Below are 23,299 nucleotides of genomic sequence, written 5' to 3'. Positions count from 1 at the left end.
TTCCATGCGCTCCACGAGCACATGGTAATGATGCTTAGTTATACAATTGTATTCTGTTGTGAAATTTGGGATTGAGATCTGGACTATTTCTGTGTGGTTTATTTGGCCAACAGGTAGGGGGATTCTGGTTCAGGTTGGACTGGATGGTCTCTGGGGCCCCTTCCAGCTCTGAGATTTGGTGACGCTGAGTAACAACACATGTTTTTGTAGCATGTTAGATCATCTACAGGCACTCATTCTATTCTGAACATATGCAAAACCTGCATTCATGAGGATCTGACTAGACCTAAATGTCTCTATATGTCTCTGAATGCTTACTATCTACCTGGGTGACCTCGGACAAGTCATTTAACCTCAAGTAGGTCTCAGTTTCCTCATCTGTTTTATGAGGAGATTGGACTATATGACCTCAGAAGTTTCTTCCCAAGCTAGATCTATGATCCTATGTGTTTGGGGTGAATTTGTACGGGGTGTCTGTGAGTCTGTCATCATCAGTCTTTATTGTTAAGAGGTCAGGATGTCCAAACTGAGCCCTAACTCTGGTCACAGACAAGCCCTGAATCTTGACTCTATTTGTATGTCTGTGTGTTTTGTCTGTGTGTTGTGTATTTCTCTGTATTGTCTAAGTCTCTGTGTATCATGTGTTTGTACTGGGTACATCTTTATGGATTTGCACATGTGGTAGGTTTCTCTGTGTGTGTCTTCCTGGCCTTATGTTTTCTCCCTGAGTCAGGCCTTTTGCTTTTCTCATTCCCTAGCCTGGATGGCTCCAGATGTCTCCAGCCAGCTGTTGTCCCTTCCCCCTTCACTTGGCTCCCAGCCTGGCCTTCTCCCCTTGTTCAGAGGATTTCATGTCACCCACCTTTCCTTTTGGGGTCACATTTCTGAGGTCAGAGTGGGGGAGTAGGGGTGGGACAGTCTGTCCAAGAATCCGTTACTGCTCTGCAAGGCAGGGCCTGTTTGGTTAAGAGAAACCCCTGTTCTCTGCTGCCCCCAACCTGCTGTTCAATGAAGAGGGATTGAGGCTAGACCCACAGAGACACTGACCTCGGAAGGAGCAGTGGTATAGCAGAGGCACTAGGGTCTGGGAGAACCTCTGTAAGACCTGTGAGCTGGACAACTGACCCAACTCTCTAGCCCTGCAATTCCCACTGTAGCTCCTTTGGTTCCTCATACTCAGGCGACAGAAGCATCAGAAACCCACCGAGGATGGGGACCCTGTCCACTGAAGTTAGAATGAGAAAGTGACTCAGGATTAGACCAGAAGCAGATACAAGCCCAACGTTCCTTCACAGGCCAGTGTCTTTCCTACCTCTGCATTTTCCCAGGCTTTCCCCCCTGGCTGGAGCACTCCCTCTTTCTCTCAGCCTCTTCAGATTCTCCCCAGTTCTTCAAAGGCCAGCTCAAGTCTTGTCTCCTCTAAGAAATCTTCCTTGACCGTACAGGGCGAGCTCTTGTTCTGAGTTTCTACAACCTTGACTGTAGCACCCTAATGCACCTTGCTGTGCACTTATTCAAGACTGGCTTGGAAAGACCTCACCCCTGTCTCCTTTAGACCCCAGTTTCCTTGGAAAAAAGTAATAGCAGAGTTGAGGATGGGGTTCTGCTTCTGTCATTTATGTAGTAACACAGGTGAAGGAATGTGTCTTTCCTTCCTGGATCTCCCCACTCAGAACCTACCAAACCACCAAAGAATCACCAAATCTCAGAGCTGGAAGGGGCCCCAGAGACCATCCAGTCCAACTTGAACAAGAATCCTCCTACATGTTGGCCAAATAAACCACACAGAAATAGTCTAGATCTTAATCCCAAATTTCACAACAGAATACAATTGTATAACTAAGCATCATGGCCTACTTTGGATTATTTCTAGTTAATTCCTATTTTTAATTATATTCCCCTGGATCCAACTAGTGACCCACTGATGGCAGATAATGTGGCTTCTACTCCTTTCTTTCCCTAATAATGTCTATCACTGGATTGAATACAGAGGAGCTTAATAAGAATTTACTGGATGAATGGTTGTGTGTGAGTGAATAGATAGTGAATGAATAAGTGAATTGTGGTGAATGAATGAATGAACCAGTGAATAGTGAGTGAATGAATTAGTGAAATGAATGAATGAATGAATGAATGAACCAAAGAGTGAATGAATGAATGATTAGTGAGTGAGTAAAGGCATCCTTCCCTCTAGGTCTTTAATAGGACTATTGGTTCTCCTCTGACCATATGGCATTAAGAGGGCTTGAGGAGATGACCTGTGGAAGTAGCTTTAAGATACATTGGGAGGCAGGCTAGCATCCTGTGGGAGAAAGGGTATCCAGAAATTGTGCTACCACCAACTAGTCCCTGGCTTAGGAGATCACAGATAATGTCAAAATCAATGCAAGGGCAAAATCTTAGGCAGTGAGAACATGTGTCTGCCCCTCAAGAGGCTGTCTGCCTGGGCAGCTCTCTCCTCACCTTGGGTGGCCATCATGGCCCTGGAAGTATAGATGTAGTCCTGGACAACTGAGTATGACCATCATCCTCCTCCTTCCTATATACAACATTATGCCTTGGTTGTCTGGCTGGGGGCAGTATTGAGGGGTCATCCTCACCCACAACATATGGTCCTTTGGTCTTCTTAGTGAGCATTTGAAAGGTTAAAGATAATATAAAAGAATAAAACAGCAAGACACCAGCCAATTGATGAAGATGCCTAAATAGCTGGTGATCCCAGGTGGTGGAATTATCCTAGACCAGAGCTTCTTGAGTTTTTTGTGTTACGGACCGCTTTCAACAGTCTGTTGAAACCTACGAGCCCCTTCTCAGAATAATGCCTTAGGATGCATAAAGAACAGATGCAAAGGAAAGGATTTATATTGAAATGTAGTTATCAAAGCATATTTTAAAAAAAAAACAATTGAGTTAAGAACCCCAAGTTAAGAACCCCTGGGTCAGATGGAAGGTTACGCGTTGATTTCAGAGTCCCTCCCTCCTTCTCTCTATCCCTCCCCACCCCCCTGGCTTATTTCTGGCTTCAGACTGGCCCAGGGCCAAGGGTTTGCTGTCCATCCCTCTGGTGGTCAATCCTGCTTATTGGACTCTGGGCTTTCCCTCTACCCTTTCCACAAGGAAGAGTCTTATCTCCTGACAGGGAAGCAGAAAAAATGCTGACAGATTCAGAAAGGACAGATATTGACATCCTCCCCTCACATCACCTCTTCTCCCACAGGACTAGCTCCACACTCCCCTTCACAGACCACCCCCTCATGCCAAGGTGGACCTGAAACTAGTAGAGAAGTGGGTCCTGGCTTAAAGGTGATCCTAGGGGTCTGACGCCTTTTAATGGGGAGAGTCCTGTATTTGGAGAACCTGGGCTTGAATCCTGCTATGGGAAGGTTGCTAGGCATGGAGTTAGGAGAGATGTTGGCTTTGATGCTTATTAACTCCATGAACCTAGGCAAGTCCCCTTGGCTTTCTAATCCTAAGTTTCCTCATCTATAAAATGAAAGTAATAACACTTGTAGATAACAGGGATGTTTTCAGGAAGGGCTTTGTAGACCTTAAAATTTGCATTTTAATTAATATGGGTTATTTGAATTGTTACCTGTGTGTTTCAGGGGAAATAATTTCCCTTCTCTGGGCTCCTATTTCCTCTTCTATAAAATGAAGGGGTTGGACTACTAGTGCTAAGGTCTTCTAGCTCTGACTTTATCTCCCACCCACCCCTTGGGGAAGAAGAGCTAGGTTTCTCTGGGCTATCTGCCTGGAGGTCATGGCATTCAAACCCTACCTTTGTGCACAGTGGTCACTGCTCTCCTCTCCGGACTGGTAGGAGAAGACAAAGGGTTTAGTAACATGAAGGTGAAAACATTGCAGCCTCTGTGGGCTGGCAGGACTTCTGGGGCTCACTTCCTTAGGGAGCTCCTGGTCTTAGTGGGGTGACATGGTTCCTACTCTCATGGAACTCCACAGAGAGAGGTGAGGGGGCCCAGAGAAAGGGACAGCCATTTACAAGTTTGCAATGTTATCTTCCTTACAATAAGATAGCCCTGGAGGGTAGCTAGTACAGATGTTATTATCCCCACTTTGCAAATGAAGACACTGATGTCCATGGAGAGAAAGAATTGTTTAAGGTCACACAGCTGATGAGTATCAGAGGTTAAGTTTTAAGCTCAGATGTCTCTTGACTCCAGACCCAAAGATCTTACCATAGTACTATAGGATAACCTCCAGCTATGGAGGATCGAAGGGTGGGGGTAGAAGAGTGATGATGGTGGTAGAAAGGGTAGTGGGTGTCAGTGAGGGGAAATGACTCTGATCTCTCCTTCCCAGCAATATGATCTAAGCCTTCAGCTGCCCACCGCACTCTCCCCCCTTGCCGAAGGCCAACCTCTTTGTTCCAGCTCCGTCTCCCCTCTGAGGAGTGGGAAGGTTGGTGTCTGGGAAAGGTCCTGCCACCTAAGACAAACAAACAGCCCTCTCTAACTACTCGCTGTGCAGACTCATCTGCTTTGCCCAACTTCTCTTTTCTCCCTGCCTGAGGCCCTAGGGGCTTGAAGGAGGTGAGGGCGAGGAGGGAAGGAAGGGGAGAAGTGGAACCAGATATTTGCAATCTCAGGAGAGGCCTGTCCAAGGGAGATAGAGATCTGCAGTGAGAAGGCCCAGGGCCAGTACCAGCATCAGACCTCCTGAATACTGGAGAGAGGAAAGAATGAACAAAACGTTGGCTCATTTACCTTTTCCCCCAGAGCTTGCAGCAGTGAACCTCTGCAGAGGAGGAGGGTGGGATGACAGCGGTAATGGTCCTGATGGTAGATGAGAGCACTAAATGGGGGCCGGGGGTTAATGGTAAGTGGTAATAACAGCTAACATAGCCCTTTAAGATTTGTAAAGTGCTTTATATACACCCTCATTTAATCTTTGCAACAATCCTGAGAGGTAGGTGCTATTAGTATCTTCATTTTAAAGATGAGGAAACTGAGGCTGAGATTTAATCCTGCCTGAGGCAGGATTTGAACTCAGGCCTTCCTGACTCCAGGTCCAACTGTGGTTTCTATTGAACCACTGTGATTCAGAGCAGTACTTATTCCACTAGCTTTGGAGTCAGGAGAACTGGGTCCTGGGGGGTATGCTGGAGCCAGCTCATTGAGAGCCCAATTGTTAAATTTTTAGTGTCAGCATTTACACCTGGGAAATCAGTAAACACAACAGACCAGGACTTGCTTTATTGTTCTGTGGATTGTCTAGACTCTAGACTTAGGAAAGTGGTGGAGAAAAATAGGAATGATGCAGCTTCAATATACAAGTGTATCACGTGTACATTATTCTCCCTGGAGAGCCAGCTGTTAAACATTCATCAGCACACCTCTTGTCTAGGTTTACATCTTGCCCTTCTAGAAATCTAATCTTCTGGCATTAGGCTGCTCATTGGTAAAATGGGAGGAGATAGTAGTAATAGCTTAATAAATAGCTGCTGATCGATTGACTTGTGCTACTACTTCCTATAATGGTTGTGAGGAAGCAGCTTTGTAAACCTTTAAGTGCTATAGAAATAGAAACTATTTGGGGGGATGGTGGTAGGGGACAGTGGCGATAATTACAATAGCTGACATCTCTAGAGTACTCTGATGTTCATTTGAGCCTCCTAACAATGCTGTGAGCTAGGATCTACTGGCATTATCTACTTAACAGGTAAGGAAACTGAGGCTTGGATAGGAGTAGTAGGTAGCTCATGACCCTACAGCTGGAAAGTGTTGGAAAGTTTTGAACCAGGTGTCTTCTGGCATCCCTGGTATTGATGATTGAAGGTGATGCATAGTAGGTGATAATGGTGATGAGGAAAGGAAACAGGTGATGGTAGGTGGTATTGGTGTGAAGTGATGAGGAGGGATGGTGTTGTGGGTAAAGGATGGTGGCACTAGGGAATTCTGGCAGCTGGGGTGCAGGAAAAGCACTGAGACCTTGGAGAAGGAAGGATGGCTTTCCCTCACCTCCCCTTCTCTTGAGCCCCACTGCCAAATTTCACATTGCGCCCGTCTCAGCTCTCAGGAAGGTGCTGAATTCTCATCCTCTAGAGAAAACCTCAGGGGGTAATGAAAGGGCTCTCTTTCTCAGCTTCCTCACACTTCCTACTTGCCCCCACTCTGGGGATCTGGGCCCTAGGAATTCATTTCTTGAGGTTATTAGACCTACTCCCCTTGCCTCCATGTAAGGCAGCCCCCTCCAGGGAATAGAGACATCTCTGCTTGACTCTAGGACTGGGGAAGGGTGGAGAAAGAGACTCAGTGGCTTTCCTCATACAGTAGTATGGGCACTGGGCAGTTCTTCCTGAGGTCTATCCTAAATCTTTGCTGAAGACTTTTGAGTTATTTCTCTCTCTAATCTGCCCCTAGGGGGAGTGCCATGCACATTCAGTAAAGGACTGACAGATGGATATCCTATTTATAAACTGATTGGAATTTCACAGGATGGAGGGATGGGAGCTGGAAGGGACACCACAGACAATTTAGTCCAACCCCTTATTTTCTCAGAAGAAGAAACTGAGTCTCAAGGAGATAGAGACAGCACAGTGCAATGAAATTAAAGTTAGCAGCCTAGGTTCAAATCCCTCCCTTGTCACTGTCTTTGTGACCTTGGGCAAGTTGTTGAATGGTCCACAGTCTCTTTGGGAAAAAAAAAAGGAAATTAGATGACCTCTAAGCTCCCTTCTGGCTCTTAATGTATAATCTTAAGGAAGTGATTTCTCAGGGTTACATGGCTCCTGAGAGATAGTTCTGTGATTCGAACCCAAGCCCTCTGACTCTAAATTCAGTGGGTATTTTTTCGCCCTTTTCTCTAAGATGAGTTGTGACAGTGCTGAGGAGACACAGGCACTAAGAGAGACAAGTTTCACTTCTCTGACCTTCCTTTTCTTTCCCCCATCCTCTGCGCAGATCTTTTCCATATGGAAAGACTTTCTGAAGACAACAGAGTTTGATGGAAAGGGTATTGGAACTGGAATTGGGAAGCCCTCCTGGGTATGAGTCCTGGCTCTCTGACTTTCTATGTGATGTTGGTAAGCCACCTTCTCTGAGCCTCCATTTTCTTATCTGTAAAATGGGGATAATACACTGTCCAACTTACAGGTCTGGAAGAAAAGTTCTTTGTAAGTTTCAAATTTTTATAGAAATGAAAGTTATTACTGTTATTATTGAAGGAGAAAAAAGGAAAACAAGGAATGAGGCAGCTGGAGATTCTGCTCCCAAACTTCACAGAGGCCATCTGCTTTCTTTTGTACCTCCTACACAAAGTTCTTGAACTTCAAACTCTTTTCCTCCAATCTCCCCTCCTGTGTCGGGTAATTTATTCCTGCTGTCTCTCACACAGTAGCTGAAGCCTGGATACCCTTCGTTGCTTGCCAATAAGCATCCTCCAAAATGGTCCTCATCACTGGACCGTGCTTTCTATCTCAGATCAAGAGATTGTCCATCCCTTGGAATAATCTTGTTCCCACAACCAAGTGAGAGACTCAGACTGTAAAGTCATCCTGGCACAATGGGAAAAGAGGATCTTAATACAGGTTTAGTGATGGCGATAGGGATGATGATGGTGATAGAGAGTGGTGAAGGTGATAGAGAAGGTGGAGATGGAGATGATGATTGATCGTGTTAGAGTAATGATGGTGATAGTGATTGGGGGGAAGCAGTGATGATGATACTAAGTGTGCTAGATGATGGTGACAGTGATAGAGAAGGTGGTGATGGGGATGGATATGATAGTTGATAGTGTTAGAGAGGGTGATGAGGGTTATAGGGAAGGGGAAAGGGATGACAGTGATGGTGGTAGAGAAGGTAGTGATAATGATAGGGTGATGATGAGGATGGTGATAGGGTAGTGATGATGCTAGAGAAGGTGAGGGTGGTGATAGAAGGTAGTGATGATGCTAGAGAAGGTGAGGGTGGTGATAGAGGGTAATGATGATGCTATAGAAGGTGAGGGTGATGATGGTGATGGTAATGATAGTATGGTGATAATGATGCCTGATGAGAAAAGCAGGATCTTAGTGGAGCTCCACTTTCCCTGATATCATTTTCCCAAGTATGACACTAGTGTCTAATTCAGAATAGCGATAGCTTCACTGCCATGGTTATTGCCTTTGAATGCATTCTGTAGCTATTGAAGTAAGAGAGACATTGCTTACTTGGGCTAGGAGCCTGGCCCAGATTCAGGGAGTAAGGAGATCAATAGTTATTGAAAAGGCAGACAGCAGGAAATACACACTTGCGGATCATCAGCATGGAGGCGCCTTCATATGTCTCAGTGTGAAAGCTGAGCCCTGTGGCCAAGGCACAGGATGGGATAGGGTGGGTGGGAAATCTGATGTAAACATCTCTCACTCTTCCCTACTTCTTTGACCTCCTTTCCTGCCTTCACCCTTCCTGCCTTTTCCTTCTGGACAACAGACAACCACGAAGAGCCAGGTCCCCTAGGGAATGGTCCCAGGCAGTTTGAGAGACCCCACCCCATATGCTACATTAGTGTTTCTGCCCCTACATCAGCTGATCCTTCTTCCTCAGCCTTAGGAAAGGTGTGGGTGTCAACCAAGAGATTGGCAGCCCAATGATCCTGCTGGTGGGGAGAGCTGTGAGCTAGGAGGCAGCTTCAACTCACAAGCTGTATGATCTTGACAAATCCTTCACCTCTCAAGGCTCCAAGTTCCCCATTTGTAAAATGACCCAGGCAAACTGGATGATCTCTAATATCTTTTTAACTCTGACAGTTTATGAGACTGTGGGGCAGGAGACAGAGGTGCCCCATTCCCATGCCCTATCCTGACCCACTGAAGCTGATAAGTACGAAGTTGTTTTCTTCTCTCCCGGGACCTTCCTAACAGGTAGTCTATCTCACACCGCAGAGGAGGCTGGAATATAACAGCTCATTGTCATATGTACATGATTTTGGGTCCTGCATCCTTATTTTCCCAGAATGGGATAGGATCTCCCAACACCCTTAGGACCATATCTACCCTTAATCTAAGCTGCTTCTTCTCAGAGCTTTTGGCTGGGGCCAGAAGCTGTGTTTAAACAGGCAACGAATCAATCAATAAACATTTATGAAGCACCTACTCTGTGCTAGGTATGGTACTAGGTACTGATGATACAAATATAAGGAATGATTCTGAGAAAATGTTTAACCTAGGGGAAGGAGAGGAAAATACAATAAGTCAAAGTTCATTCACAGCTTCCTTTAAAAAATTCCTAATGAAATGACATTCTCCCCTACATCTCTGTCCCCCATCAATCCCTGCATTCCAGAGAAAGAGATATTTAAAGGGATTATGTTCTTTTCCACCAATGTCCACCACCCAAACTTGTTGCTGTCCAAGAATAATATTATTAGTAATATTGGCAATTATCTTGTTATAGTGGGAAGAATTATAATCTTAGAGAAAGAAGAGCTGGATCCAAGTTCCAATTTTGCCACTTATAAGCTATATGACCTTGGCCAAGTCAGTTCTGAGTCTCTCTGAGGCTCAGTTTCCTTATCTATAAAATAAGGATAATGTTTACACTACCTACCCTACAGTGTGGAAAGCTCTTTGTAAACCTTACATGGACTCTCCCCTCTAGCCTGGATTGCTTCCTCTTGTATTCCTTAAGTCACCCACTATGGTCACTCCTGAATTAAACAGAACTCCTGCCAAAATGACCTCTGTCTTCCTCTCCTCCTTACCAAGTTCTCCTCATCCTTAAGGTCCAGCTTTAGCCTCACCTCCTCCAGGTAGCCTTCCTGGACTCCTCCCCACCTTCATTTCCAGCTCACACTAACCCATCTCTCCTCTGAACTTCTGAAGCCCTGGTGGTGTGTATACTCTATGATAACTGAACACACGGGAATGTGGAATTAAGTTATTTTGGCATCTGTGTGAATCTGGTCTCTCCAGCCAGACTGGCAGCTCCCCAAGGGCAGCCTTTTCTTTTCCTTTTCCCTCCCCCCACCCAAATAATAACAACAACAAACACAAACAAACCTGAGTGCAAGGCTGGGTATATAATAAGGATTCACTGAATAAATATATATTGATTGAACAAAGTTTTTTTTTAAAACCCATAAATTATTCAGCTGCCTATGAAGATATGCCCTTTGTGCACTGAATTGCTTGGGACAGAATATGAGAGGCAGTTTGGTGTAGGGCAGTGACATCAAAGTCAAATAGAAGGGGGAAGGGGCACTGAACATCCCCATGGGCAGCATTTGACTTAGTTTTAAAATGTAACGTTATCTGTGTTTTATAGCATTTTATTATGTTGTTAAATATTTCCTAATTACATTTTAATCTGGTTTTGGCACACTAGGGAGATTTGCAGTTTGAGTCTTAACACTACGGCTAAAGGACATAAAGCCCTGGACTTGGCATCAGAAGACCTGTTTTCATTCCTAGATGTAGTACAAGTCGTGTGACCTTAGCCAAGTCACCTACTCCTCTCTAAGCCAAATTCCCCTGATATGTTAGTACAATGGCACAACAATACTGGAACTGGCGTCTGGGATTGTCAGGAGGAAAGGATTTTGCAAACTTTCAAACTGTATAGAAATGGGACTTTAAAAAAAAAAGTGAACTACAGAAAGAGATCATTCTGTCTAGCTCCTTCAGCCCAGAAAAGGGAAAATGACTTGTTGGAGGTCATACAGCAAGTTAGTAGCAGGGTTAAGACTAGAACCCACGTCTCCTCACTCCCAGATTTCTACTATGATGCCCCATATTAACTAAGGAAGCATTGAGTGGCTGCCATGGGAAATAGGATGGGAAGAACTCCTCCCCTTCATTTCCCAATCTCTCTTCACTCCATATTGATTCTCTGATCTAGGAAAGAAAGCGTGGCCCTTTAGTCTTTCCTCTGACCTTCCCACAAGCTGCTACTCTTACACTATCTAATATGGCCTTTTCATCCTCTGAGAGCGCAAAGTCATCTCACAGAACACTCCCTCCAGGAAGACTTTAATGGAACCCACTAAACTATGCTCCCTCTGTACCTTGCTTCAGCACAGAGACACCCTGAGTGGGCATACAACTCCTTTACACCGAATGGGAGGTTGCATTGAAAACATTTTTGTTTTTGTGTCTAAGATGTCTGGCTTGCTCTCCTGGTCAGATTGGGAACTTCCTGGGAGTAGGAGCTGTTTTTCACCCTTGTCCTGTCTCCCTAACCTAGTCAGGATGAGCTCTAATCCAGGCACAAACCAAGCCTGGATCCCAGTCATCGATCATGCCCTAACCCTACCAGTTATCTCAAAAAACTCAGGGAGTGAATGAGCTGCAGGGGAGAGTAGGAGTGAAAGTGGGGATGACTCTGTGACCCACCCTTATTGCTAGAGCCAAGTCCCACTGCTGGGAAGGGGAGATGAGGCAGAGTGGCGTCGAGTGGCAGGTTTTTGTGTCTTCTCTGTCTCCACTTTGCCTCACTGATGAGCAGCCCTGGGCTTGGCTGGAGAGCTAAATAATCCATCAGTGTTTGTGTCTTGTACAAAGTGGATGGGTCCATTGTCGAGAAAATATCTTGATTGATCCCTGACATGGGAAGGATGGTACAGACCGAGCTCAGCAAGAGGAAAACTGGAAGTTGGCCAGACTCTCACTCAGGGCTCAGACCCCTGGTAGATGGCCAGAAATAGATAAGGTGATAGCTGGGGAAGGAGGGGAAAGAAGGAGGAAAGGAGATCTCTTTGGGCACAGAAAACCGACAGCAGTGTGACAGACAGTATCTCCTAATACTTGCACTGAATTCTTCGTTGCTGGAGCCCCTGTTCCTTCGATGAGCTCCTCATCCCTTCATGGAACTCTATTCTTCTCTTCACTAAGCACTTATCTCTTCGTCCCCATCACTGAGCCCCTATTCCTTATAAAAATTCGAGCTCTTTTCACAGACTCTCCAACCAAATCCTTGAGCCCCATTCCTCTCATTAACCCTTCATCTCCCTCACTGAACCTTCAACCCACTCACTGACCTCCTGTCATCTCATCACAAAGCCCTTAGCCCCAAAATTAAGCTCTTGGCACTTAGAATTGGAGAATCTCATCACCTTCCCTCGTTTGTAAAATGGTGATGATAAATGTAATGCTGACCTCAAATGAGATAATATATGGAAAACATTACATAAATGTCAGTTATTATTATTGGTGATTGGGAGGGGCATTGGGGGCTCAAGACCCTGCTGGTTCCTCATAGGACATGAACCTTAAAGTGGTACTCTATGGCCAGAGGGAACTTAGAATCCTTTCCTTAAACTGGAAGGGAACTTAGAGAAAACCTAGCCCAAACCCCTTCCTTTTACAAATAAGGAAACTGAGGCCCAAATAGGTTAAGTGACTTGTGTGAAGTAACACAGGTACTAAATGGGAAAATTTTCATTTGAACTCAGGTGTGATAACTCCAAACCCAGGGAACGGTTCCTATTTCCCATGCATGTTCCCTGGATCCCAACTTTTCAAACACACTTTGATGCTTCTTAGACTCCATCTATACAGCTGTGCATATTTTAAAACTGCTGTCTTGAATAATTTTCATCTAAATACAAATTCTCACTTACATTAAAACCCACTGACCCCAGGATTCATATTTTTTTCCTCCTCTTATTCCTAAACACCATACTACATTTGTCCAGACACTGAATGTGGATCCCTCCAAATTTCTGTCTCTGTTTCTGTCTCGTCACTCTCTCTCCATTCTCTCTCTCTTCACCATCACCCTTCATCTCTCTAGCTCATACACACACACAGAGGAGCATATATTCCCACACTTGGACATATACATATACATGCACACTCACACATACATATAAATTTTGACATACCATATTTCCTAACAAACAATTGAAGACACTCATACCCATATATTCATTCATATGCATAGAGACACATACATTTTCATTGTCAGAGATATATACACATATAAACATAGGCATGTAATACCTACTCATGCTTACACACACATGCACATACATATGTATGTATGTGTATATGTAATATAAAGATACACTTGTATGTTTTCATACTGTCTGACACCATAACACATCTGACACTCACACTCTCAGGATCCTCACTTCAGATAGACTCAATGATGCTCTTCCCACTGGCCCCAGTGAACCTAGCTTCCCTCTAAAAGTATGAAATCCAACATACTCTAGATGTCAGCCTCTTGGGACTGAAGGGAAAAACAGGTAGGATATGGCTCAGGCTCTAGGGCCAGATGAGATGTCTGGAACCCAGAAATGGCTTGACTCTTGTCTTATCTCAACCTGGCACTGGCCTTGTTTGTCAGGGGGACAGACAGGCTGTGGCTGGGGCTGGGACCCTATCCTTCCCAATGAGAATCTGATTTCCACCTCCTCTAACCAGCCCAAGGAGCACTAGAAGACCACACCCCAGTCTTCGAGTCCAGATGCTCTCTGGGGGCTAGCTGTGCTTCTAGCTACAAACAGAGTAAGAGAGAGCAATTTAAATGTAAGCTATTACAGATAAATCACAGAGCTGGAAGTATTTTGATACATGCACAATTGCATATTTAATAGGAAATTATATCTGTATCCTCTGAAACAGAAGGGGGAAAAAAGGTCACCATCATTGAAATCATAGAATGATACAACCTCCGAACTGGAGGGGTGCCTTAAGGATTATCTTATCATTCACCCTCATTTTTCAGATGAAGGCACTGAGGTTTATAGACGGGAGTTACCTTTCCTATGGTGAGACTAGCTGTTGGCAGGGTTGGCATCTGAAGACCTTGGACCCAGGTCTTTTGGCCCCAAATCTAGCGATCTTCCTATTACAGGAAATGTTGTCTCAGAAGCCCCATTTGCCGACGATTAGTCCAGTCCCCAAGTTCTAACCGTCTATGAATTATTACAATTATGATTATTATTAGCAAAAGGCTTAGTCGATCAGGAGTTAGCTAGGTCAGAGAATAGTATCCCGAGAGGGTGGAATACAGGATGCTACACTGTTGACGGGATGAGGTGGGGAGAGTGGAGGGAAACTGGGGTGGGGAGAAGAAGAGAAAGAATTACTTGGGTAGAGTGTAGTTGTGAAGTGGGAGAAGATGGATCACTGGGAACCCTTGATGAAGGTGTTGTGTGAGGCAGTCCCTGCCCTGAAACTTACTGTGTGGCCTTCGGACACTCATTTTCCTTCTCTTGGCCTCAGCTTCCTCATCTGTGAAGTGATGGGGTTCAGCTAGGCGCTGAGATTTGTTCCAGCTCTAAATGCTATAATATCTGTGATCCCATGAAATGGCAAGTGGATGGTACAGAAAACTAGCCAGATGGTACAGAAAACTAGCCATATGGTTCTCATGGCATCTTACCATGAGGACTAAGCATTGGGATCATTGGCTCATAGAATTTTTGAATCTCTAAGATGGATAAGGACCTTCCAGATCATAGAATTATAGGATTTAAAGCTGGAAGGGACCTAGAGATCAGCTAGTCTAGCCCCCTCTTTTCTTCTAGATCAGCAGGAATCCTTTTTACAAATTTCTCTCCAGCCTTTCTTCTGGGGAGACTTAGAGGCATGTCTGTGATCTAGCTTAAAAAAAAAAAGGTGCTCTCTCTCTCTCTCCCTTTATTCTTTCCTTTTTTCTCTCTGCCACTGTCCTTCTGTCTTTTCCTATCTTTCCCTCCTTTCCCTATCTCTCTCCTTCTCTGTCTCTCCCTCTATATTGATTCCTTCTTTCTCTCTCTTTTTTTTTCAGTCTTTCTCCTTGTCCCTCTTTTTTCACTCTGTCCCAAGTTTTCTCTGTTCAGTTCTATCTCCATTTCTTTCTTCTCCATCCCTCTACCTCCTTCTAGTTTAACCTGTCTCTCTGTCTCCCAGTATTTTCTCAGCCCATAGACAAGGCACTAATCCTCCCCTTGAGATTTGTCACCTCATTTACTTGAGTTCCCATTTAGAATAAATAAGCAGCTCTCGTGAGTCAGGAGATAGATCTTTAAGGGAGCTTGGATATGGGATCCTGCTCCTTCAGAGGTATACCCTCTCCCAAGTCATTTATGGCTCTCCTGATGCCATCCATAGACAACCTTTCTGAGTACTAGGAGAGTTGAAATGTTCCGTGAAGGAGAAGCATTCTCCCTAGCCTAAGACCCACCCCAACATCCTGTACTCTTGCTGGCTGGGATTATACTCTTGGTGAGAAAGCCTAAAGCTGACCTCCTGGAGATTTCAAGGAACCCCTATATAACTAAGCTGCCAAGAAACCTCAGAAGTACTGGTAAATACAGGATAATCAAAGGACTTGGAACTAGGGAATGCTTAAATACAATATGACCAGGGCCCAGTTAAAAGGAACCTCCAACACAGGACCCCTGGGAAGGGGAGCCTTTGGCACAGGTCTGCCAACTGTCTTTAGGGAGAAGATCTAAATGCATTGATACCAAAAAGCCCTGGGGAGGACCCTTTAGACACAGGAGACCCCAAGGGACTTCTGGAAGGGGAATTTCTAAACAGCAACCAAGGATTCCAGAGGGAACTGCTAAGCACAGCATAGTTAAGGACTACTGTGGTTCACCTCCAAACACAGAGCTGCCAAGAACTCATGGGGGAGATGTAGACAAGATACCCAGAAATGATGGAAGGGGGACCCTGGTAACACAGACAGTACAAACTCCTTTGGAGAGGGAAACCCTGAACACAGATCCACCAAAGACCTTTAGGGAGGAGGTCTTAACCAGAACTTCCTAGAACCCCGGAGGAGACCGCCTTAGACACAGAGCTAACAAAATGCCTGGGGATGGGAACCCTAAACTCAGAATGACCAAGGGCTCCTGGGGCAACTCTTAAAAATAGATTCATCAAGGGTTTCTGGGGTAGATCCCTAAACACTGTTATACTAAGGATACCTAAGAGAATGTCTAAAAACAAGGCCACCAAGAACCCCTGGGAGGGACACCTTAGACACAGACCCAACAAGGACTCCCTGGGGAAGCCCTAAAAACAGACCAACAGCTTCTGAGAGGAACCCACAAATACATAGTCATAATATCCATGGAGCTCAAATAGAGCTCCCAAGGACCTTTTGGGGACCCTTACATAGCTGCCAAGGGAGATGAGAGTCTTAAAAGCAAAGCCATCAAGTTCCCCTGAAGGAACTCTTCAACTTTGCCCCCCAAACTCTTAAAGAACTCTAGCTCATCTCCATCTCCCTCTCCAGTCCAGCTCCTTTTCCTAAGAGGTGACCTCTTCACCCTCCCTTTCTCCCTCTCCCCCCCCCATGTTTGCCTCAGGCTGTCATCTCCAGCCACGAGTCTGCCTCTGGGTGAGGATGAAGGTGTCTGCAAATTCCAGGACAGTGGAGAGACAGGAGACCCCTTCCCTAGACGGGTCTGCTCCTGTCCTGTCCCCCCCCTTTACACACCTCCCCCGCCCCCGCCCACGGAAGGAGAAAACGGTCGGAAGGTCTGAGGGAGTTACAGAGGGACTTACCAGTGCGTACACGGAGCTGAGCACGGAGCAGCAGAGGAGCAAGGCAAGGCTGTGCGAGATCCGGGGCGCTCCCATCGCCGCCGTTCCCTAGGGCCGAGTCCAGCGGGGCTGGGGACAGAATGGGCCGGGCCAGAACAGGCGGGCCGGGCCAGGAGGGAGGGGTGGCGGTGATGGCGAGGAGAGAAGGGAAGGCCTGCGGGTTAGCCGAGGGGGCGCAGGAGGCGTCTTCGCCCCCCTCGCCCCCCTCTCTCCCTTTGCCCTCTTTCTTCTGGATCTCCGGGGGTTCGTTCCTAGACCTAGGCTGCAAGAAAGAGGCGGAGGCAGAGGCTACCGCCCTGAGGCTCTGGACGTCCCCTCCCGAGGCTCTGGAAAGCCCCAGAGCCCGGCACTGGCTCCATGTGCTGGGCGAACGCGACCGAGTCGGAGAGCAAGCGGAGAGGGCGAGAAGAGCGCAGTGCGCTGGGTTAGCTTGCTGGGTATCTGCCTCGGAGCAGGGAAATCACATCCATATGTCAGAGCCGCTTTTCTCCCCCTCCCAGTCCCGCCCCCAACTTCCCCCCTCCCCTTAATGGGAAGTTCGAGTCGTGGTTTTGTCCAACGCTCTGGGGGTGGGGTGGGGGTAGCAAAGACGGGGGTGTGGCCTGGGGGTTGCAGAGGCTGCAGGGGGTTGGGATCCTGGGGGGCTACGAGGGAGAGGGGCCTGGGGCGATGTGGACTAAGGAGTACGGGGGTTGTGGATGCCGGTCTCCTTGTGTGTGTGGAGGGGTGGAGGCTAGGGGGTGTGGGAGCCGGCACGTGGGGGTGTTGAGGGGGTAAAAAGGGAGCTGGGGTAGGAGTGGTATGGGGAGTGGTAATGAGGTGGGGATGAGAATGGAGAGGAGAGAGATGGGGGTGGGTGGGATGCGATTAAGGAGTGGATTGGGAAAGGGGTAGTAGGAGGATGAGATGGGTTGGGGAAGGGGAGTGGTCAGGCGGGGGTGGGGGAGGAGGAGTGGTTTGGACTGGGGGGAAAGGGGGAATGGGCTGGGGAAGGGGAGTGGTCGGGGCCCAGAGGGGGAGTGGGCGGGACTGGGTAAAGGGTGGTCGCCGAAGTCCGGGTGTATTTTTAGATCTGGTAATTTTATCTTTTCCAGGTTTCTAGGGAACGGGGGAAGGAGAGCGGCGAAGGAGACAGTGAAGGGGAGGGGAAGGATGGGGGTTGTGGGGTAGCGTTTTTCTGCAATTTAAACAGCGCCTGGTCGTGGGGGGAGAAAGTCTTGTTTAACTTTGCAACAACACTCAAACCTACAGTAGTCGGAGGCTGGCGGCCGCCAGCTCCCGTCCCCAGCCCCGGCCCCTTCTCCTCCCATCCCTTCCCTCTTTTCCCTCCCTTCCCTCCCTTCCCGGGCCTGGCCCGCCGGCCCGGCGGCTTCCCTCTCATTCCCTCATTTTCAGTCTTTGGGCCCAGGATCTGCTTCCCCTCCTTCCCCCAGCCCCCTCGCACTGTCTGCCTGTCCAACTCAGTCTCTGTCTTTCTTTTTTCTTCCGCCTGAGTCTGCCGGTCTCTCGGGCTCCCTTTCAGTCTGTTTCCCTCTCAGTCTCCCTAGATCTTTTTTCTCCGACTTTCTCTGCCTTCCTCCAGGCGTCCCCCTCCCCTCCGTTTGGGTCTCTCTCAGTGTCTGTCTCTCCTTACCTCCCCTCTCCCTTTCTCTTTCTGTAGTTGCTCTCTCCATCTGTCTCTTCTCAGTCTCTGCCTCCACCTCTGTCTCTTTTTCTTTCAGTCTCTGGTTCTGATGTCCTTCTCCCTCTTCGCTCTGTCTCGCCCCCACCCCCATCCCCCGAAAATATTTGCAAGTTTCCAAAAAAGCCCCGAAGCGGAGAGGGAGGAGGGCGGGCTCTGGGCCCTGGGGCTGCTACCCTAGCAGGCTGCCCCAAGACGGCGTCATAGGAAGGGAAAGGTACAGGACCCCCGGCCTGCTCGGCTCCCCATCTGTCCTAACTCCGAGCTCCCAGCACATCCACTCCACCCTCACATTACATGCACACTCCACACAAATACACACACTAACACTTACTCTGAGACGGTAGCCTCTGGCCCCACTTTGCCATGGATGTCGGGGACCCCCCGACGGCCCCCCGAGGACAGCGCCCCGTCCGCGATCCCGGGGGGACTTCATCAGGCGCCGGGGCCCCTTCCTACTCCCCCTCCCTGCCCCCGCCCTCCTCCTGCTCCTCCCCACCTCGTCCACCCCACTCCTCTGGTCCTCGGCCTCCTTTCTCTCTTTCCAGGCTGTCTCTCTCCCTAATTCTGTTTCCACGTCTGTTTTTCCTGCCTCGCTCTTTCTCTGTCCCTTTCTCGCTGTCTTTTCCTCTGGTTCCCTTCTTCGCTACCCAGCTACTCCGGCCCGGAACACTACACTGACAGTGTTTACAGGGAGGGGAGGGGGAGGAGGAGGACGAAGGGGAGAGGAGGGATGAATTGGGGGAGGAGTCCTGAAGTCCAGGTTATAGGGCAGGGAGGGGGACGCCATGAGCCCCCCACCCCCACCCCAATAACCTCCGAACCCAGACCGTGAGTCCTTTCCACAGTTTGTGTGTGCTGGATGCTGATGGAATCCAGGGCATTTGTTCCAACATTCCCGCTGGACCGGTTCATTCATATCCCCTGGTGGCCCGGGGAATTGGCTTTGGGGAGAGGGAGTTGATTTTTTTTCTTTCTTTTCCCCCACCCCACGCCCCCCACTTCAGGTTTTGGGTTCTTGAGAAGAGGATGGCTGGGGAAGGGAAATTTAGGCAGAACACAGAGGGATTATGCCCCCATTCCAGGGTCTACGTGGCCCTAGAGAATGGGGCTGCCCCTCTGTGGTCCTTAGTGTGTCCATCAGTCCCTTCACCACTCTATCCTTTGGTCCTTTCCCAGTTCACTCCGAAAGGTGGGGGCTCCCGACGACCCACTTTATTATTTTTTTTCCCATGAAATTGCTATTGGGTTAATTTTTTTCCCCCTTCTAATTGCAACAGCCCCTCAGCGTCTGAATAGGTGCCTTCAGTTCCTTCATGAAAAGGCCCCTCTTTCCAGGGCCGGAGCAAGGTTTCCTGGTAAAGCCAGAAACCTCTCTCTCTCTCTCTCTCCCTCTCTCTCTGTCTCTCTCTCTCTCTCTCTCTCTCTCTCTCTCTCTCTCTCTCTCTCTCTCTCTCTCCTCTTTTCTATTTATATCTCTCTTCTCTTTTTTCCTGTTCTGCCCTTTCTGCATCCCTTTACTCTTTTCTTTCTTCTCACTTTGAAATCTTTCTTTCCCTCTTCCTTGTCTCTCTTCTCCTTGCTTTCCTTTATCTTCTTCTCTCTCTCAAGCCCACCTTGGGTAGCTTATATAGGTAGAGGGGCTGTGAGATCTGAGAGGCAGGTAGATCTATAGCAACTCCCCTCCCTTCTTTTTCAGTCTAGGTCCTCAGACACAAAGCATTGAAAAGGCAGGAAATTGGAGGGCTGGGTTCTTGAGGGCAGGGAGCCCAGCTCTTTATTTGAAAGCCCTCTTTCCTCACTTCCCTTCACTGAGATACCTCTGGTAGTTAGAAAAAGAGGAAAGATCCAGAGGAGGGGAGGCCTCCTGTGGATTTTTTGGGTAAAGACAGGGATAATAAGATTCTAGTCTTGGGTTACAAGGTGAGAAAGGAAAGGGGAGAATTTGAAACCTCTAGAGCTGGCTTTGAGGTGAGCTAGTGGAATCTCCTGCCATTCCTCCCTTCCTCCCCATTCATTTAAGAACTAGGAAACTGAAGCCTAGAGAGAGGAAATGACTTGCCTAGGGTCATATATCTAGTTAATAAGAGAACTGGAACTAGAACCCAGGTCTTCTGATTCTTAGCTGGAGGCTCTTTGTATTACACATAGGATGAAGGACCAGAGATGGGCTCTTTGAGGGATGTAGGGGCTCAGGGAACCTTTCAGATGGAAAGACATATCCTTTCAAAAGGAAAGGATATATGACTAGTGAGAGGGATGCTGCTGCTGCTTGTTCTAAAAGAGGACTATGACATCAGGGAGGAGATGCGATGAAATGTGAGGGAACTGGATTTCAGTGAGGGAGAACTGTTCGAAGTCACCAACCTCACTTTATCCTCTGGAGCCGTCTGGGTCCAGGGGCTAGATATAGATCAGGATGACTGGAGATGGCCTAGTACCTTCTTTAAGAGGCCTTTCCTGACTACCCCAGTCCATACCATGAAAGCTTACTGGAGGAAATGGGTTCTGACTCAGTTATAGAAATGGGGGAGTGGTCCAGTATACGGTCTTGTGCTACCATTGGTTAAGTGGAAATGGATGAGATGAATTTCACAGAGGGGTTTGGAAGAGAGAAATACCAATATTTTATCAGGACATAGCTGATCAAGAGCACAGTAAAGGCCCATTCCCTAGGGATGATAGAGTTTCCATTTTCCTCTCTGAGGAATATGGCCATCATGGACTCTAAAGTGAAATGGACTCTTTCCCCCAATACTTTCAGTGGCCACTTAAAGGAAAATAGTGAAAGTACTGGGTGAAAGAATCCATTTCACTTTAGAGTCCAAATCCCCCTGAGCCATTTTTATTTGCTCATTTTCAGTCTGAAGATTATTTTCCTTGATAGAGATAAGAGAAACAAAATAGGTGTTGGGTGGTGTTGTATACAATGGAAAGTTCACTGAACTGAAATCAGAAGACCTGGATTTGAGTGTTGGTTTATTTTTCTACCTGTGTGATCTTGGGCAAGTCCTTTGCTCTCTATGAGTCTCAATTTCATTATCTATAAAGTGGGGGCATTAAGTGGAAATTGAATCTAAAGTCTCTTCTGGCTCTAATATTCTGTGATTTTGTAATCTAACAGATTCATTATCTCTCCCAACTGGACCTGCCACTTCCTTGTTCTTTGCATCTCACCCTAGATAGTAGTAGTTGCTGCACTGAAATAAATCAACAGTGACTTTTACATTGTCTTTTAGATGCCATTCAGAATAGTTATCATTCTTAAGACTTCCACTTTGGAAACTTTCTCTGAATGAACTTTTATGTCCTTCTTCTCTTGTGTTTGGGAGATGGGAACTAATGATACGTCAACTAGCACTCCTGGGAGATAGATAGGGGTAACAGTCATTGTGTAGTGAATGTCAAAAGGGTTTAATAGCTGATTTAATTTCTTATTTCCTTATATTGTTTCATAAGCTGTCTTTTATTTTGAATTCCTGTATCATCTGGCTTGGTTTGATATAAAGAAGTAAATTTATGGGAACTCCAAGCTATGAATTTGAATAGGTGACTACTCTGATAATAGCATGTAGCTGAGTGCAGCTATGAGGGAGGCCACAATAGGGGGACCCAGTACACATTTGGAAAAGATCTGAATTTGGAGGGGGATTGTAAGTTCAATGTGAGTGTGACATGGTAGCAAAAATGCTAATGCTACTACAAGCTGCACTGAGAAGACTGGTATACAAGATGATAGTTCTCCTATCCTAGACCATACCTAGAATATTGGCACCATATTTTAAGAAGGGCATTGAAAAACTGGAGTTTGCCAATTAGAACTTTTTAAAAGTAAAATGGCTGCCTTGGGAGTTAGGGAATTCCTGGAGGTTTTTAAATGGAGGTTGTATGACCATTTGTTGGTGATGTTGTAGAAGTGTTTTGCATTCAGGGACCAGTTGGGCAAGGTAGCCTCTGGGGTCCCTAACTGTCAAATTCTGTAATCCTGTGAGTTAAATGCCCAGATCCAGAAGAATTATACCCGAAGGATGGTGCTGAAAAATTTTAAAATGTGATTCTGAAACTGTTGTTAATAATACCTGAAAAATCATGGAGAAGTCTCAGAAGACTATAGGTAGGTAAATGTTATCTTGATTTTTTTACAGAAGAAGAATGGGGATGAGGAAATAGATTCTGAAAACTATATGCCTGTGATTTAACCTTGATCCCCAATAAAATTCTAGAAGGAATTATTAAGCAAATTATTTTGAACACTTAGAAAAGAAAAAAGGGATCACTAGAAACCAGCATAGGTTCAGCAAGAGCAAGCAAGTCGTGCCAGACTCATTTTTTTTTTTACATGAAGTTACTAGAGTGGTAGATTGGAAGAATTTCATAGAGAATTTATATAGATCTTAACCAAGAATTTTGCCACGTCTCTCATAATATATTGGATGAGGTGAAGAAATGCTAGATGAGTTGTAGTACAATTGAGTAGATACACAGCTGGTAGAACATTTTGTATCCCCAAGCTATTGGGTTTTTTTGGATCAATGTCAACTTGGAGAGAGGTATGTCATAATCCACTCCAAGGCTGTCATTGGTTTTGCTTTGTTAAATGTTTTGGTCGATGTCTTGGATGAAAATCATTCACCTGAGTCCTCCTCTGATGTGTAATCATGGCGCAGAGATGACCCTGAGTCCCTGAAGGAAATGTTGGAAAGGTTCCAACTCTGTCATGTTCTCTACCAAGCTGGAAAGGCTTTAATGACAGCTCAAAGGCTGGCTGTCATTCAACAGAGAGATTCATTGACGGAAGGTTGCCCAAGAGAGGATGATTTTTTTTCCAACCGTGGCCATTTATTGAGGTGAGGAAGGGTGGTGTTCTGTATCAACGGACGAAATACCTACACCAATTAAGAAAGAAGCACTGGATAAAGACATGGATGGCAAGTCCATTACAATGTGTAGATGACATGAGGCTAGGAAGGATAACTTGAAAAACGGGAGTGGGATGGTGTGAGACAGGCTGAAATGAATCCTCCAGAGGGTGACTGGAATGTCAAAGGGCATAGAGGCCATTCCACATGATAAGCATGTGAAGGAATTGGGGATGTTTAACTTAAAAAAAAAGACTGCAAGGGGAGACCACAAAT

At 46.5% G+C, this 23,299-nt stretch overlaps 1 protein-coding gene across 8 annotated transcripts in view; it reads right to left on the bottom strand.

Annotated features, from left to right (window-relative positions):
- PTH1R (parathyroid hormone 1 receptor) overlaps positions 1–23,299 on the bottom strand; it is a 71,432-nt gene that overhangs the window by 43,055 nt on the left and 5,078 nt on the right. For 4 of the 8 annotated variants that reach the window (XM_020999099.2, XM_078152445.1, XM_078152444.1 and 1 more), the window contains one exon: positions 16,445–16,552. The exons of 3 other annotated variants lie outside the window; for them this stretch is intronic. In XM_020999099.2, coding sequence (XP_020854758.1) covers positions 16,445–16,519 — 75 coding nt within the window. In that variant the 5' untranslated portion in view covers positions 16,520–16,552. Of the gene's footprint in view, positions 1–16,444; positions 16,553–18,498; positions 18,627–23,299 lie in introns of those variants that run through there. One more of the 8 variants, XM_020999098.2, reaches the window with a different exon arrangement.

The sequence above is a fragment of the Phascolarctos cinereus genome, unplaced genomic scaffold, assembly GCF_003287225.1.
Source record: "Phascolarctos cinereus isolate Bilbo 61053 unplaced genomic scaffold, phaCin_HiC Scaffold_4;HRSCAF=312, whole genome shotgun sequence".
Classification (NCBI taxonomy): Eukaryota; Metazoa; Chordata; class Mammalia; order Diprotodontia; family Phascolarctidae; genus Phascolarctos; species Phascolarctos cinereus.
Note: the sequence above shows the minus strand (reverse complement) of the source record. Positions and strands in the feature narration are given on the sequence as shown.